Here is an 11,567-nt window from a genome sequence, read left to right on the forward strand (position 1 = left end):
GTGGTACCTCAGTCGAATGTGCTTGCCCCTTTCATGGAAAACAGGGTTCTTTGCCAGGGCCAGGGCGGACTTGTTGTCCACCAGGAGCTGCACCGTTCTGGTGTCTCGGACGAGGAGATCACCAAGCAGTCGAGCGAGCCAGAGCGCCTGAGTACAGAGACTTATCCATCAACAACGACGTGCACGTCACGGGCAGAGATCTCGACCACAACATCGACAACGAGGCGCATAGTCACGACGATAATCAACATGATGGTCACGGTCACGACGACTACGTCGATGACGCGAATGTAGATGACACACCCGAGACTCAGCCGTCTTCCTCAAGTGCATCAACACCGACACAATTTGTGTCGCCTCCTTTGCAAGACACAACGGGCTCCTTAGGGCCTCGGCGCTACAAGATGCTCAAGAAAGTCTACAACTACACAAAGCCAGTTACGCTCGAGTACTCCGGACTATGTCTGCTCGGAGTTGAGGAGCCGGCGAACTTCGTATAGGCGAGCAAAAGTCATAATTGGACGCACGCCATAAATGTGGAGATGAAGGCGATTGAGAGCAATGTCACGTGGACTTTGGTAACTCGACCTCCAAACCAAAAGGCGATAGGTTTGAAGTGGGATTACAAGTTAAAAAAGGACACGGAGGGTGCCATTGTGAAGTACAAGGCAAGACTCGTTGCAAAGGGCTACATACAACGTCAAGGAGTTGACTATGATGAGGTGTTTGCACCGGTTGCTCGACTCGAGACGGTGAGAGTGCTCCTAGCTTTGGCAGCACAAGAGGATTGGAAGGTTCATCATATGGATGTTAAATCCGCTTTCCTCAACGGTGATCTCACAGAAGAAATGTACGTGGAGCAACCCCTCGGCTATGAGAAGAAAGGCAAAGAAGAAAAAGTTTACAAGCTCAAGAAGGCACTTTATGGGATGAAACAAGCGCCAAGAGCTTGGGATTTAAAGTTAGACCGAAGTTTGGTCACGCTCGGATTCAAAAGATGTGCCCTCGAAGATCCGAAGGACAGTCTGCGAAGCACCGAAGAACAGGTGAAGGTTGAAGATGCGACCAATGAGGAGAGTTGGCGTCAAGCATTTGTCAAGCCGACGACAACGAATGCGATCCCTGAAATGCTGCAAGGAATGACGAAGACAGTGCTGATGGTAACAATTATGAGAAACATCAATCGTGTTTGGGATCAAGGTCGCATTGAGGATGTCGTGTTTAAGGGGGTGAATATTAGAGTTAAACACGATCTTACTAGTCCGAGTAGTACTCCAACTAATAGGCAGTAGTATTAGCTGTAGACGTGTAGTACGCCGAGTCGGACAACTAGTAGTACATCGTATGCATATATATATATATATGCATGTACCCCAACCTTGTAATACAACCAGAATACAGACAAGCAATAAAGCAAACAAGGCACGTCAAGAGCCTTTGGCAATCACCAAATATTTCCTCCGTTCTGTTTCTTTTGTTTGCCAAGTTACGGTCCACCGACGACGATCGATCGAATCGGTCCTGCTAGCTTGCCCATGCTACTGATGTGCGCAAGAAGTGCAACTGGAATCCATGCAGCTGCTTGTGTGCTTGCTAGTTTGCAAGTACACTCACGTCGTAGCTCTGGGAGATTTGATCCAGCGATCAAAAGCCAACAAGTAGATATGCCTTTCAATTAGGGTCTTATTCTATGGTTACAATTCTACCAGATATGCCTTTTTGATTCCGTCGCGCCAAATGTCTTACCATTTTCAAAGGAGCTGGACGAAAGGATTCGAACCTTCGAGTAACAGGACCAAAACCCGCCGCCTTACCACTTGGCCAAGGGAAAACCTCATAGAAATTTTCATATTGACCTTGGACATATAAGAGTTCCGAATAAATTATCTTTAGAAAGAGGATATTTTGTCTCATGGTAGACTACTCCAGTCTCCGCGTGCTTTGTTCCAAGAGTGAATCGGGGTGGATGAAATTGATTTTGGAGAAGAAAATTGATGGGGAAAAGAAATATTTTGACCAAAAGGATGCAATTGAGGCTAGACCAACTTGCAAAACACCGGATAAGTGGATCAAATCCGACCAAAACTCACTCAAAACCACAGTTAGCTCAACATTGGGGTTGGCATTTTTGTTGGGGATTTTCAAAATTGCTAAGAACAAAATCAAAACATGGCTAGAAATATGAGGGGGGGGGGTCCAAATCATTGCAACCGTAGGGGCGGCTCGATCTTCACGAATTCGAGGTGAATTTGGTGGGGAAGACGAAGAACAAGGAGAAACAAGAACACAAGAGAAATCACTCATAATAATGTTCACAACCAACATCCACTTGTATCTCCAGTAGGGAGGTCTTATACTCCTCGGAGTCTTCTCTAGTAGGATGGCCTTGGTCCCATCAGCCTCTCAGTTTTAGATATATCCTTTCCTAACCCTAGATCTGGGTAGGGGAAGGGTATATATAAATATAATCTAGGTATGAAGGGGTAAGTTTGGGAGCGAAAAGGGCCGGTATACATGGGCTGCAGCCCTAATCGTGCATGCATGCAAGTGAGATTCCGGAGACTTCCGAAGTCCGGAATTACCGGAGTCTGGAGGCTCTAGGGTTTTATCCAGTCTTTCCAGTTGGGTTTGACCGAATTCCAGACGGAGTTAGGATCAGGCCTGGAGATTCCAGAGCTGGCAAACTTTAGAGTGTTCGGGCTTCCGATTCCGGCTTCGCGGCTTACTCCTTCGTCTTGAATGCTCATCCCTTCTTCCTCGTCTTCTCGCTCCTCGTCTTGGACTTGGTCTTCCTTCCTCGTGCTTCCCCGATGGTCGTCAACAAACCTAATCACACATAGGGTTCCACTTTGAGGTAGCAGCCAACTCTCATTCAAGGTATATGGAGCTCAAAGAGGAGTGAAGTCGCCTCGATTTGGATGGCTCGTGCACGTGTCCTTGTCATGGGTCCACTTGGGCTTAGCGGTGTGTCCATGGTAATGTTGGTGGCATGCTCGCTTGCCTTGGACCAAATGTGATGCCCGACAGAGTTTGGAGGACTTGGGATTCACAATCCTCAGTTAGGTTGGATCAGATGGAGCTGTCTGGGTTGCGCAGGGGAGCCGAGGGCATGATCGGGACTGCAAGTGCCCATTAGCAAAGAGGCCACAACCCTCTTCTTGGCGGCTACCCGATGCACGGTGGCATAGGAGACAAATCACAGTTTTGGCACACACGCAGTATTAATGGGCGAAGTGCCCATGACATTGCACCAACACTGTTCTCCTTGTTAAAGCATGTGGTGCGACAAGAAGATTAGTGGCTGAGGCTTTGCCTAATAACAGGTAAATCACTGATATTAGGGGACAACTCCCGATGCTGTGATGGTAGAATACTTTGAATTATGGAGGGAAATCAAGGACATGCTTTTGCTCGCTGATGAGGATGATTGCTTTGAGTGGAGGCTCACTGCCAACAGGAAGTACTCGGCCAGCTCTGCATATCAGGCTTTTTCTTTGGCTTTGAGCAAGTGGACGTATACAAGGAACCTGTGGAGAAACATTGTACAGGGGAACAGAAAGTTATACGTGTGCTTGGTGCTTAAGAATTGATGCTGGACGGCTTGACTGTTTGCAGTGGTGCGTCCTACCTCGTCTGCTCGTGTGCCCTATCTGCAACCAGGCGCCAGAAACAGTTGAGCATCTTTTGGTCCAATGTTCCTACACGTGGGAGTTTTGGTTCTAGTTCCTCAGGCCGGCTTCGGCAACACCATCAAGCCACACGATCAGACAATGGTGGTGCTCCTTGCCCAACAGAGTCCAGGATCTGAGAGGGAGAGAGGCTGCTGCTTGGGCTATTGTGGGGATGAGAAGGATTTGGCTTCAGCGCAACATGAGTGTTTTCAACAACAAGCCATCTCCAGTGATTCGTGTGGTTAATCATGCGATCAATGAGATGTATTAGCTTGTTGTAATGCAGGTCGAGAGGAGATTTAGTAGGTCTTTGTAGCTCCTTGGGGGTAGGGCTGCAGCTGGTGGGATACCCACATTCTCCGTAATTTTCACACTTCACACTTTTTTATCTTAACGAAAAATAACATGCAACTGTTTTGCTTGTTCTTGACAAAAAATGGTGTATCCTAGTTGTTGTTGTACCAAGAGTGGTTGCAATTTTATGTAATATGACAGCTTTCATGTGCTTAATGTTTTCCCACATCATTTGCAAAGAAAACTATAAGGGTAACGAATGACCACGTTTCGCTGTAGTCTATGCTTATAGTTTTGAAAGCTGATATTATCAAATCCCTCTTATGATGTTGAGTTTCAGCGATACTGTAAACATGTTTAACTCAAGGTTTCTTCTCGTTAGCTTTACTGACACATGTCTAATTCTACATTATTATTTTGTGGTTTTTTTCAGTCATACATGGACTCTGAGATTAGAGCTATCATGGCACAGTACATGCCACTGGACAGTCAAGGAGAGGTCCCAAATGATTCACACGAAGGTCATCCACTTGCTCACTAACTGAACCTGTACAACTAACATATGTAGAAATGTGGTTTGAACAACGTTGAAATATACAGAATGCATACAAAGCTGAATGGCAGCGTGATTTTATTCTGACATGAATGCGAGACTCACGTACAAATTTATCTAGAGCACTTTCACCTTAGAGGTCACGGTAAGCTCCACCTCTGGTATATTAACGGATTCTATAATGAGTGAACGTTCGCTCGGCTCGTCCCTGGCGCGACCCAACCACAACACGCGGGGTGGTTGGATACATGCATGTGATGATGTAAGCTAATTTCACCTTTTTTTAAACCAAAAAATGTTCTCTGTACTAAGCCATATGCCCAATTCACAATGTGTATTTGCCGTTGGCTCTATATTGTAAAGGGCTTCACAACTACTCCCTCCATCCCTAAATATGTTTTTTAGGGCCTGTTTGGATCAGCGTTTGCGCGTGAAATACCTCCGTAAAAAATACATGCCTCGATCGGTCGTTTCATTTCTAGCCCGAAATTACTCATTGACCGGTAAATTACACGTGTAAAAAAATACCTCTGTATTATTTTACACCCAATCCAAGCGCAGCCTTAGAGGTTTCTCTATAAGACTACATATTGATGTATATAGACATATTTTAGAATATAGATTCATTCATTTTACTTCGTATGTAGTCTCCTAGTGAAATTCTAAAGACTTATATTTAGGAACGGACGAACTAGATTCCACTTGTGTATGTTTTAGCAAACCTTTTTTTTTTTTACTATAAAATTGCTGCCCCGCGATAAATAAAATTGACATTGTATTCTTGCTAAAGTTGTCATCACGTTGGCATTGTTACCATGTGGCAACTTTGATATCAACACAACGGCAACTTCATTAATTATTGGGTGACACCTTTTAAGATGGATATGTTGTCGCCCACGATAAAGAAAATTGTCATTGTCTTCGTATCAAAGTTGTCGTTGTGTTTTTATCAAAGTTGCCACATGGAGACTTTAATACCAATACCATGGAAAATTTATTAATCATTAGGTGGCAAATTCCTAAGTTAAATTTTCATTGAAACTTAGCATACGAGATCTTGTACTGATGCCCTTGCTGAGACAAAGCAGACTGAAGATGGATTGTATATTGAATATGTCGTTTGAGAATTAAAACATTTTGAAGTTTCAAAAATTGCATTTACGGTGCTATGTTATTATATGCATGTTGTTACGCAACACTCGTAGGGCATGAATGTTCACGCGCTATTATTTTTCTAAACACATTGAGGTGCACAAGGCACCAAATTTCACTAAAACATGGCTCAGATACAAGTTACATCATGGATTACAGACTGGTGGCATCTCAGCTCAGAAACGACTAAGAAAGGGACAACCAAGATGTGTGAGTTTGTTTAATACTCCCTCCGTGTTAGCTAGCAAAAACGTCTTAGGGCGTGTCTGTTTCGAGGGACTTTTTGATGTAGGGACTAAAAAAAGTTCCAAAAAGTCCCATGTGAAACAAACAGGAGGGACTTTTAGGGACTAAAGTGGGGTGTTTGGGACTATTTGGAGAAGTACCTGTGGGAGGGACTTTTTGGGACTTTTTCCTACCCTGCCCCGCATCGCATCGCGTCTCTAGCTTATCCGCTCGCTCGTCCTGCCAGCCGCTCGCGTCTCCCACCAGCCGCTGTCGCCGCCAGTTCCCTTGGCCGCCGCCGCCGCCGTCAGTTCCCTCGGCCGTCGCCGCCAGTTCCCTCAGCCGCCGCCGCCAGTGCCCTCGTCCCTTCCCCTGCCGCCGCCGCTGCCAGTCCTCTCGGCCGCCGCAGCCAGTGCCCTCGGCCGCCGCCGCCGCCATGGATGAAGACGACGAGACGCAGCTCCCCTCTCTGTTCCGCTCGCATCAACCGGCATCTCAGGGCTCCTCCGCCGGCGGCAATCTGAGAAGGGGATTCGGTTTTTTGATCTGAATAGCAACGTGGATGACTTCCCCGATTTGGGCTCCTACCAGCAGCTTCTCCTTGACGAACAGGCCGTCCATGGTCCTCCTTCGGCTGGCCCTGGTCGTGGTAGGGCTGTGTCTCAGGGAGGAGGAGGCCTGGCCCGGTCTGTGAGCATCGGCAGCGCTCACAGACGTCCATTCGTCGCCCCTGCCGCAGCTTCCGTTGGCGGAGGCGTCAGAGGGCGCGGGAGGCCCTTGTTCCAGGGCACTGGACGTGGTGTTGGTCGAGCTCGTGGTGCCTCATCAACTTCCATTCGAGGTGTCGTAGGACAGGGCTTTTCCATCTCTGCAAGCCGGCAACGTGCATCATCATCCGTTGTGCCTTCAGAAGATGCAGACGACAGCGAAGGTTTTGAAGATGGAGACGACAACGGCGCTGCGGGAGAGGTATACATTTTTCATCCGAATGCATATTTAGCTTTCTGCGTGTTAGGAAAAGAGTTGTGCAAATTCATCTCTTTTTTGTTTAGAAAAACATTGCGAAGGCTGATTGGACAGACGAGAATGTTATTGTGTTTTGTAACATTGCCTGTGAGGAAGCTAGAGATGGGCACTGTGTGAATGGTACTTGGACAACTAGAGCGTACAAGAATATGAAGACAAAATTTTATCATCGCACTGGCCTCCTTCATAGTGCCAAGCAGTTCAAAAATTGTTTAACTAAACTGAAAAACTACTATAGTGCTTGGGTGTGGTTGGGGCAGCAAACTGGTTGTGGCCGAACTGGAGACGGAGTTATAACAGCATCAACTGAGTGGTGGAACAAAAAAAAATTAAGGTATATTATTCTGCAAATTACAGTTGCATTGCTCACACTTGTGTATTTAGCCTTGTCCTAATTATCTAACTAATGCTACAGGAGAGACGAGATGTTAGAAAATTCAAGAGTGGCAATCCTGAATATTTGGATATGCTTATAGAGCTATTCCAAGGTGTGGCAGTTGATGGATCATCAGCTTATGTGCCCATAGATGAAGAGGAAGAAGAACAGTATGTTGCTGCCGATGATGTAGATGAGCAGAGTCCAATGAGCACCACCAGCAGGAAGAGGGTAAGCAGCGGCGCTGAACAGTCAGCATCAAGCCCAGGCAAGAAACACAAGAGCCCAATGATGAAACTGATGACAGGGCTGATCAATACTATGAAGAGTGAGAACACTTCTGACATGATCACTGAATATGCAAACAAAAGGCAGGAAGCAAAGGACAAGGCAAAAGAGAAGAAATCAAACAACACTAAAGAATCTATTACTCATTGTCAATTGTTGGCAGTTCAATGTGGTGCAGATGAAACAAGTGTTGAGTACTTTATGGCAACTCAACTGTTTGCAGATGAGGCAAATATAGTCATATTTCAGAACATTTCAACTACTGAGGCTAGACTGACTTGGTTGAAGAGGTGGTGCATGATGAAGAAGCTGTACTAATGTTTGCATTTTAATGGACATGTAGTGTGCGACCTTGTTAAATGATCATTGCATTTTCTTTTCGAATATCACTATGTAATGGACATGTAGTGTGCGACCTTTTTAAATGATCATTGCATTTTATGCGTTCCATAATTTTTGTTGGGTGAAGAGGTGGTGCATGATAAAGAAATTTGTACTAATGTTTGCATGTTTCGGGATGATGGCAGCAGTGTCGATGAGAGCAGCAGTGATGATGAAGCACTGCTGTTCTTGATGCACCAAAAAAAGAAGAGAAGAATGCTGCAGATGGCCTGCATGGTTGGTATGTATTACTTTGACTCTTACTGTAACAAAGGACCTAGAAGAGTACCAATACAGACTGGGCATGATTGGGTTATGACAACACTAGCCAACAAAACTTCCTGTTACAACATGTTTAGAATGCACAGACCAGTGTTTGAGAAATTGCATGGTGTGCTTGTTGATTCCTATGGTTTGAGGTCCAGCAAAAAAATGTCATCATTTGAGTCTCTAGGCCTATTTTTGTGGATAGTAGGTTCCCCGCAATCTTTAAGACAAGCAGAAAACAGATTTGTTAGGTCATTGGACACAATTGTAAGGAAGTTTGATAAAGTTTTGGCATGTCTGATCAAGCTAGCAAAATACATTATCAAGCCAATAGATCCTCAATTCAACACTGTGCACTCAAAACTAAGATGTACAAAATATTCACCATTTATGGACAATTGCATTGGAGCAATAGATGGGACACACATACAAGTTGTGGTGCTAGTTGCCACTGCTATCCAGCATAGGAATAGACATAAGGAGATGAGTCAGAATGTGATGTGTGTGTGTGTGACTTTGATATGAGATTCATATTTGTCCTAGCCGGTTGGCCAGGATCAGTGCATGACATGAGGGTCTTCAATGATGCCCAATCCAGATTTGGTGCAAAGTTTCCAAAACCACCACCTCAAAAGTTCTATCTTGTCGATTCGGGATACCCAAACAGACCGGGTTATCTTGCACCATACAAGGGTTTAACCTATCATTTCCAAGAGTACCGTGATGTCAAAATGCCTAGAGGAAAACAATAACATTTCAATTTCAGCCATTCTTCATTTAGAAATGTCATTGAGAGGTGTTTTGGAGTCTTGAAGAACAAGTGGAGGATTTTGTTTCACTTACCTAGTTATCCACAACAGAAACAAAGCAAAATCATTGTGGCTTGCATTGCATTGCACAATTTTATTAGACAAAGTCAACTATCCGATATAGATTTTGACTTGTGTGATGAAGATGAAAATTATGTACCATTGTCTATGGCAACGACTACTCCAAGAAATGATTCAACCAATGAGACGGATAGTGCTGTTATGAATCAATTTAGAGATTGGGTCGCTGATGGGTTATGGTCGTTGAAACAGCAATGATATTACTTCGGTTGTTATGAACAAGTGTTGTTCGATTCTGTAATATTTGCTTATGAACAAGTGTTGTTTGCTTCTGTAATCTTTCATTATGAACAAGTGTTGTGAACAAGAGTTCTTTGCTTTTGTAATATTTGCTTATGAACAAGTGTTATTTAATAATATGGTCAGGGGTAACATGGTCTTTTTACATGTCATTTAATGACCTCTAGTCCCTGTTTAGTCCCTGGAAACAAACGGGTAGGGACTAGGGACTTTTAAGTTGGGACTAAAAAAAGTCCCGGGACTTTTGAAACAAACAGGGCCTTATATTGTGGGACTAAGGGAGTACTTGCAAAGCCAGGTTCTGCTCTAGAGTTCACAATCTGATGAGTAATTTTTTTGTTTTGTTTTTTGAAACCAAAGGCAAAAGACTTGCCCCATATATTAAATAAGAAGGAGAGTTATAGAGAACAACACAACCAGCCTTACATCATAGCCCCCGCAGTCACCCACAGTTTGGCCTCGTCTTGGATGTGCTTTAAGACGTAGTATGGTGGCGTCGATTTCTTCCGGAATACTCTAGCATTCCTCTCGTTCCAGATTACCCAACAAACAAGCATTGTAAGCGAAGCCATGGCCTTCCTGTTCGCTGTATTTGGTTTTGAAATGCTTGTTCACCAACACTTGGTGTTGTGTTCCATTCCCCATCCGCATATATCTAGTGTCTCCAAACCGAGCCAAGTCTTGACCAGTCGCCAGATGTGTAACGTAAACCTGCACTTGAGGAAGAGATGATCTGAAGTCTCGTGTGCCCTTCTGCAGAGGGTGAAAAGGCCGCAGTTCTCCCAGCCCCTCTTCGCTAGTCGGCTATCCAAATCCTGTTCTGAATTGCCAGCCATGAGAAAAACTTAACCTTGGGCGGCGCCCAAACCTTCCAAATGGTCTTGTTCATGCTCGTGGCCATGGAACCTAGAAATTGCGCCCTGTAAGCAGAGCCCATAGAGCAGTGCCCATTCGCCTCAAATTTCCAAGTGATGTCGTCTTCAATGTCCAATTGAAGCTGAACACCTTGGAGCCGCACACAGAGGTCCAAAAACTCTATAATGTGTTCGATCGAGAGGTTGGTGGAAGGGTTTATCTTGCGAACCCACACATTGTCCCGCATGGCCTCACTCATGAACCAGTTTTTCCGCCTACAGACCGCGAAAATAAGTGGGGCAATATCCTTAGGCCTTCTCCCACCCAACCACGGTGCGTCCCAGAAAGGCGTCTTTCCTCCGTTGCCCAAGGTGATTATAATGGAAGCGTAGAAAAGGTTCATGTCTACCTTGTTGCACGGGTTACCTAGACCAATCCATAGCTTGGACGACTCCTTCGAAGCCACCCAAGGCCATCTTAGCCTAAGAGCTCTCTCAAACTTCCGGAGATGAAGAATTCCAAGCCCGCCTAGTTGCGTGGGGGCGGCAAACTGTCTCCCAGTTAACCTTGCACTTAGCCCCGGAAGTTGTGTCGCTAGCTGACCAAAGAAATGCCCGCTCAATCTTGTTGATGCTTCGCAGCACACCGGGGGGGGGGGTATTGCAAGCGGTGTGCAGTGGTAGACAACTTGGGAGGTCAATACCGATTTGACCAAGGCCGCCCGTCCGATGGTGGTGATGTTCCTCCCTTGCCAGGGGCAATCTCGCCGCAACCTTATCCTCAAGGTGCTGGAAGTCAACCTTTTTTAGCTCCCAAATCGAGAGTGGCAGACCCAAGTACTTCATCGGGAAGGATGTCCGCATGGCAGGGAGGTCACACAAAATATCATCAAGATTCAGATGACCACATCTTATAGAAGGACAGAGCTCTTTTGGAAGTTGGTGGACAGACCGGTGACCTCCCTGAAAGACTTCAGGATGGCAGCAAGGTTATGGACATCCTCCCTTGTTGGTGTGATGAAAATTGCGGCGTCGTCCGCATAGAGGGAGGTACGAACAAGCGATCGTCTCCCTCGAAGCTTGTGGTCTGACGCGATGTCGAGGATGTGCTGGAGCGGAATGATTGCGATGATGAAGAGCAGGGGGGAGAGGGTGTCGCCCTGCCTAAGTCCACAACCATGAAGAATCGGTGGCCCAGCAACACCGTTGAGGAGAACACGTGAGGATGAGGTGCAGAGCAAGGCGGCAATCCAGTCTCGAAAACGGTCTGAAAATCCTAAACGGCACAGCAGCTCGAGCATATAATCCCACCTTATCGAGTCGAAGGCCTTCCGGATATCTAACTTGAAT

General features: G+C 45.6%; 1 protein-coding gene across 2 annotated transcripts in view; it reads left to right on the forward strand.

Annotated features, from left to right (window-relative positions):
* Positions 1–4,654, forward strand: part of LOC123428477 (vacuolar-sorting receptor 1-like) — a 62,589-nt gene extending 57,935 nt beyond the window's left edge. For both annotated transcript variants that reach the window (XM_045112691.1, XM_045112705.1), the window contains exon 12: positions 4,399–4,654. In XM_045112691.1, coding sequence (XP_044968626.1) covers positions 4,399–4,506 — 108 coding nt within the window. In that variant the 3' untranslated portion in view covers positions 4,507–4,654. The remainder of the gene's footprint in view (positions 1–4,398) is intronic.
* Positions 4,655–11,567: the final 6,913 nt, after the last annotated feature.

The sequence above is a fragment of the Hordeum vulgare genome, chromosome 1H (assembly GCF_904849725.1).
Source record: "Hordeum vulgare subsp. vulgare chromosome 1H, MorexV3_pseudomolecules_assembly, whole genome shotgun sequence".
Taxonomy (NCBI): Eukaryota; Viridiplantae; Streptophyta; class Magnoliopsida; order Poales; family Poaceae; genus Hordeum; species Hordeum vulgare.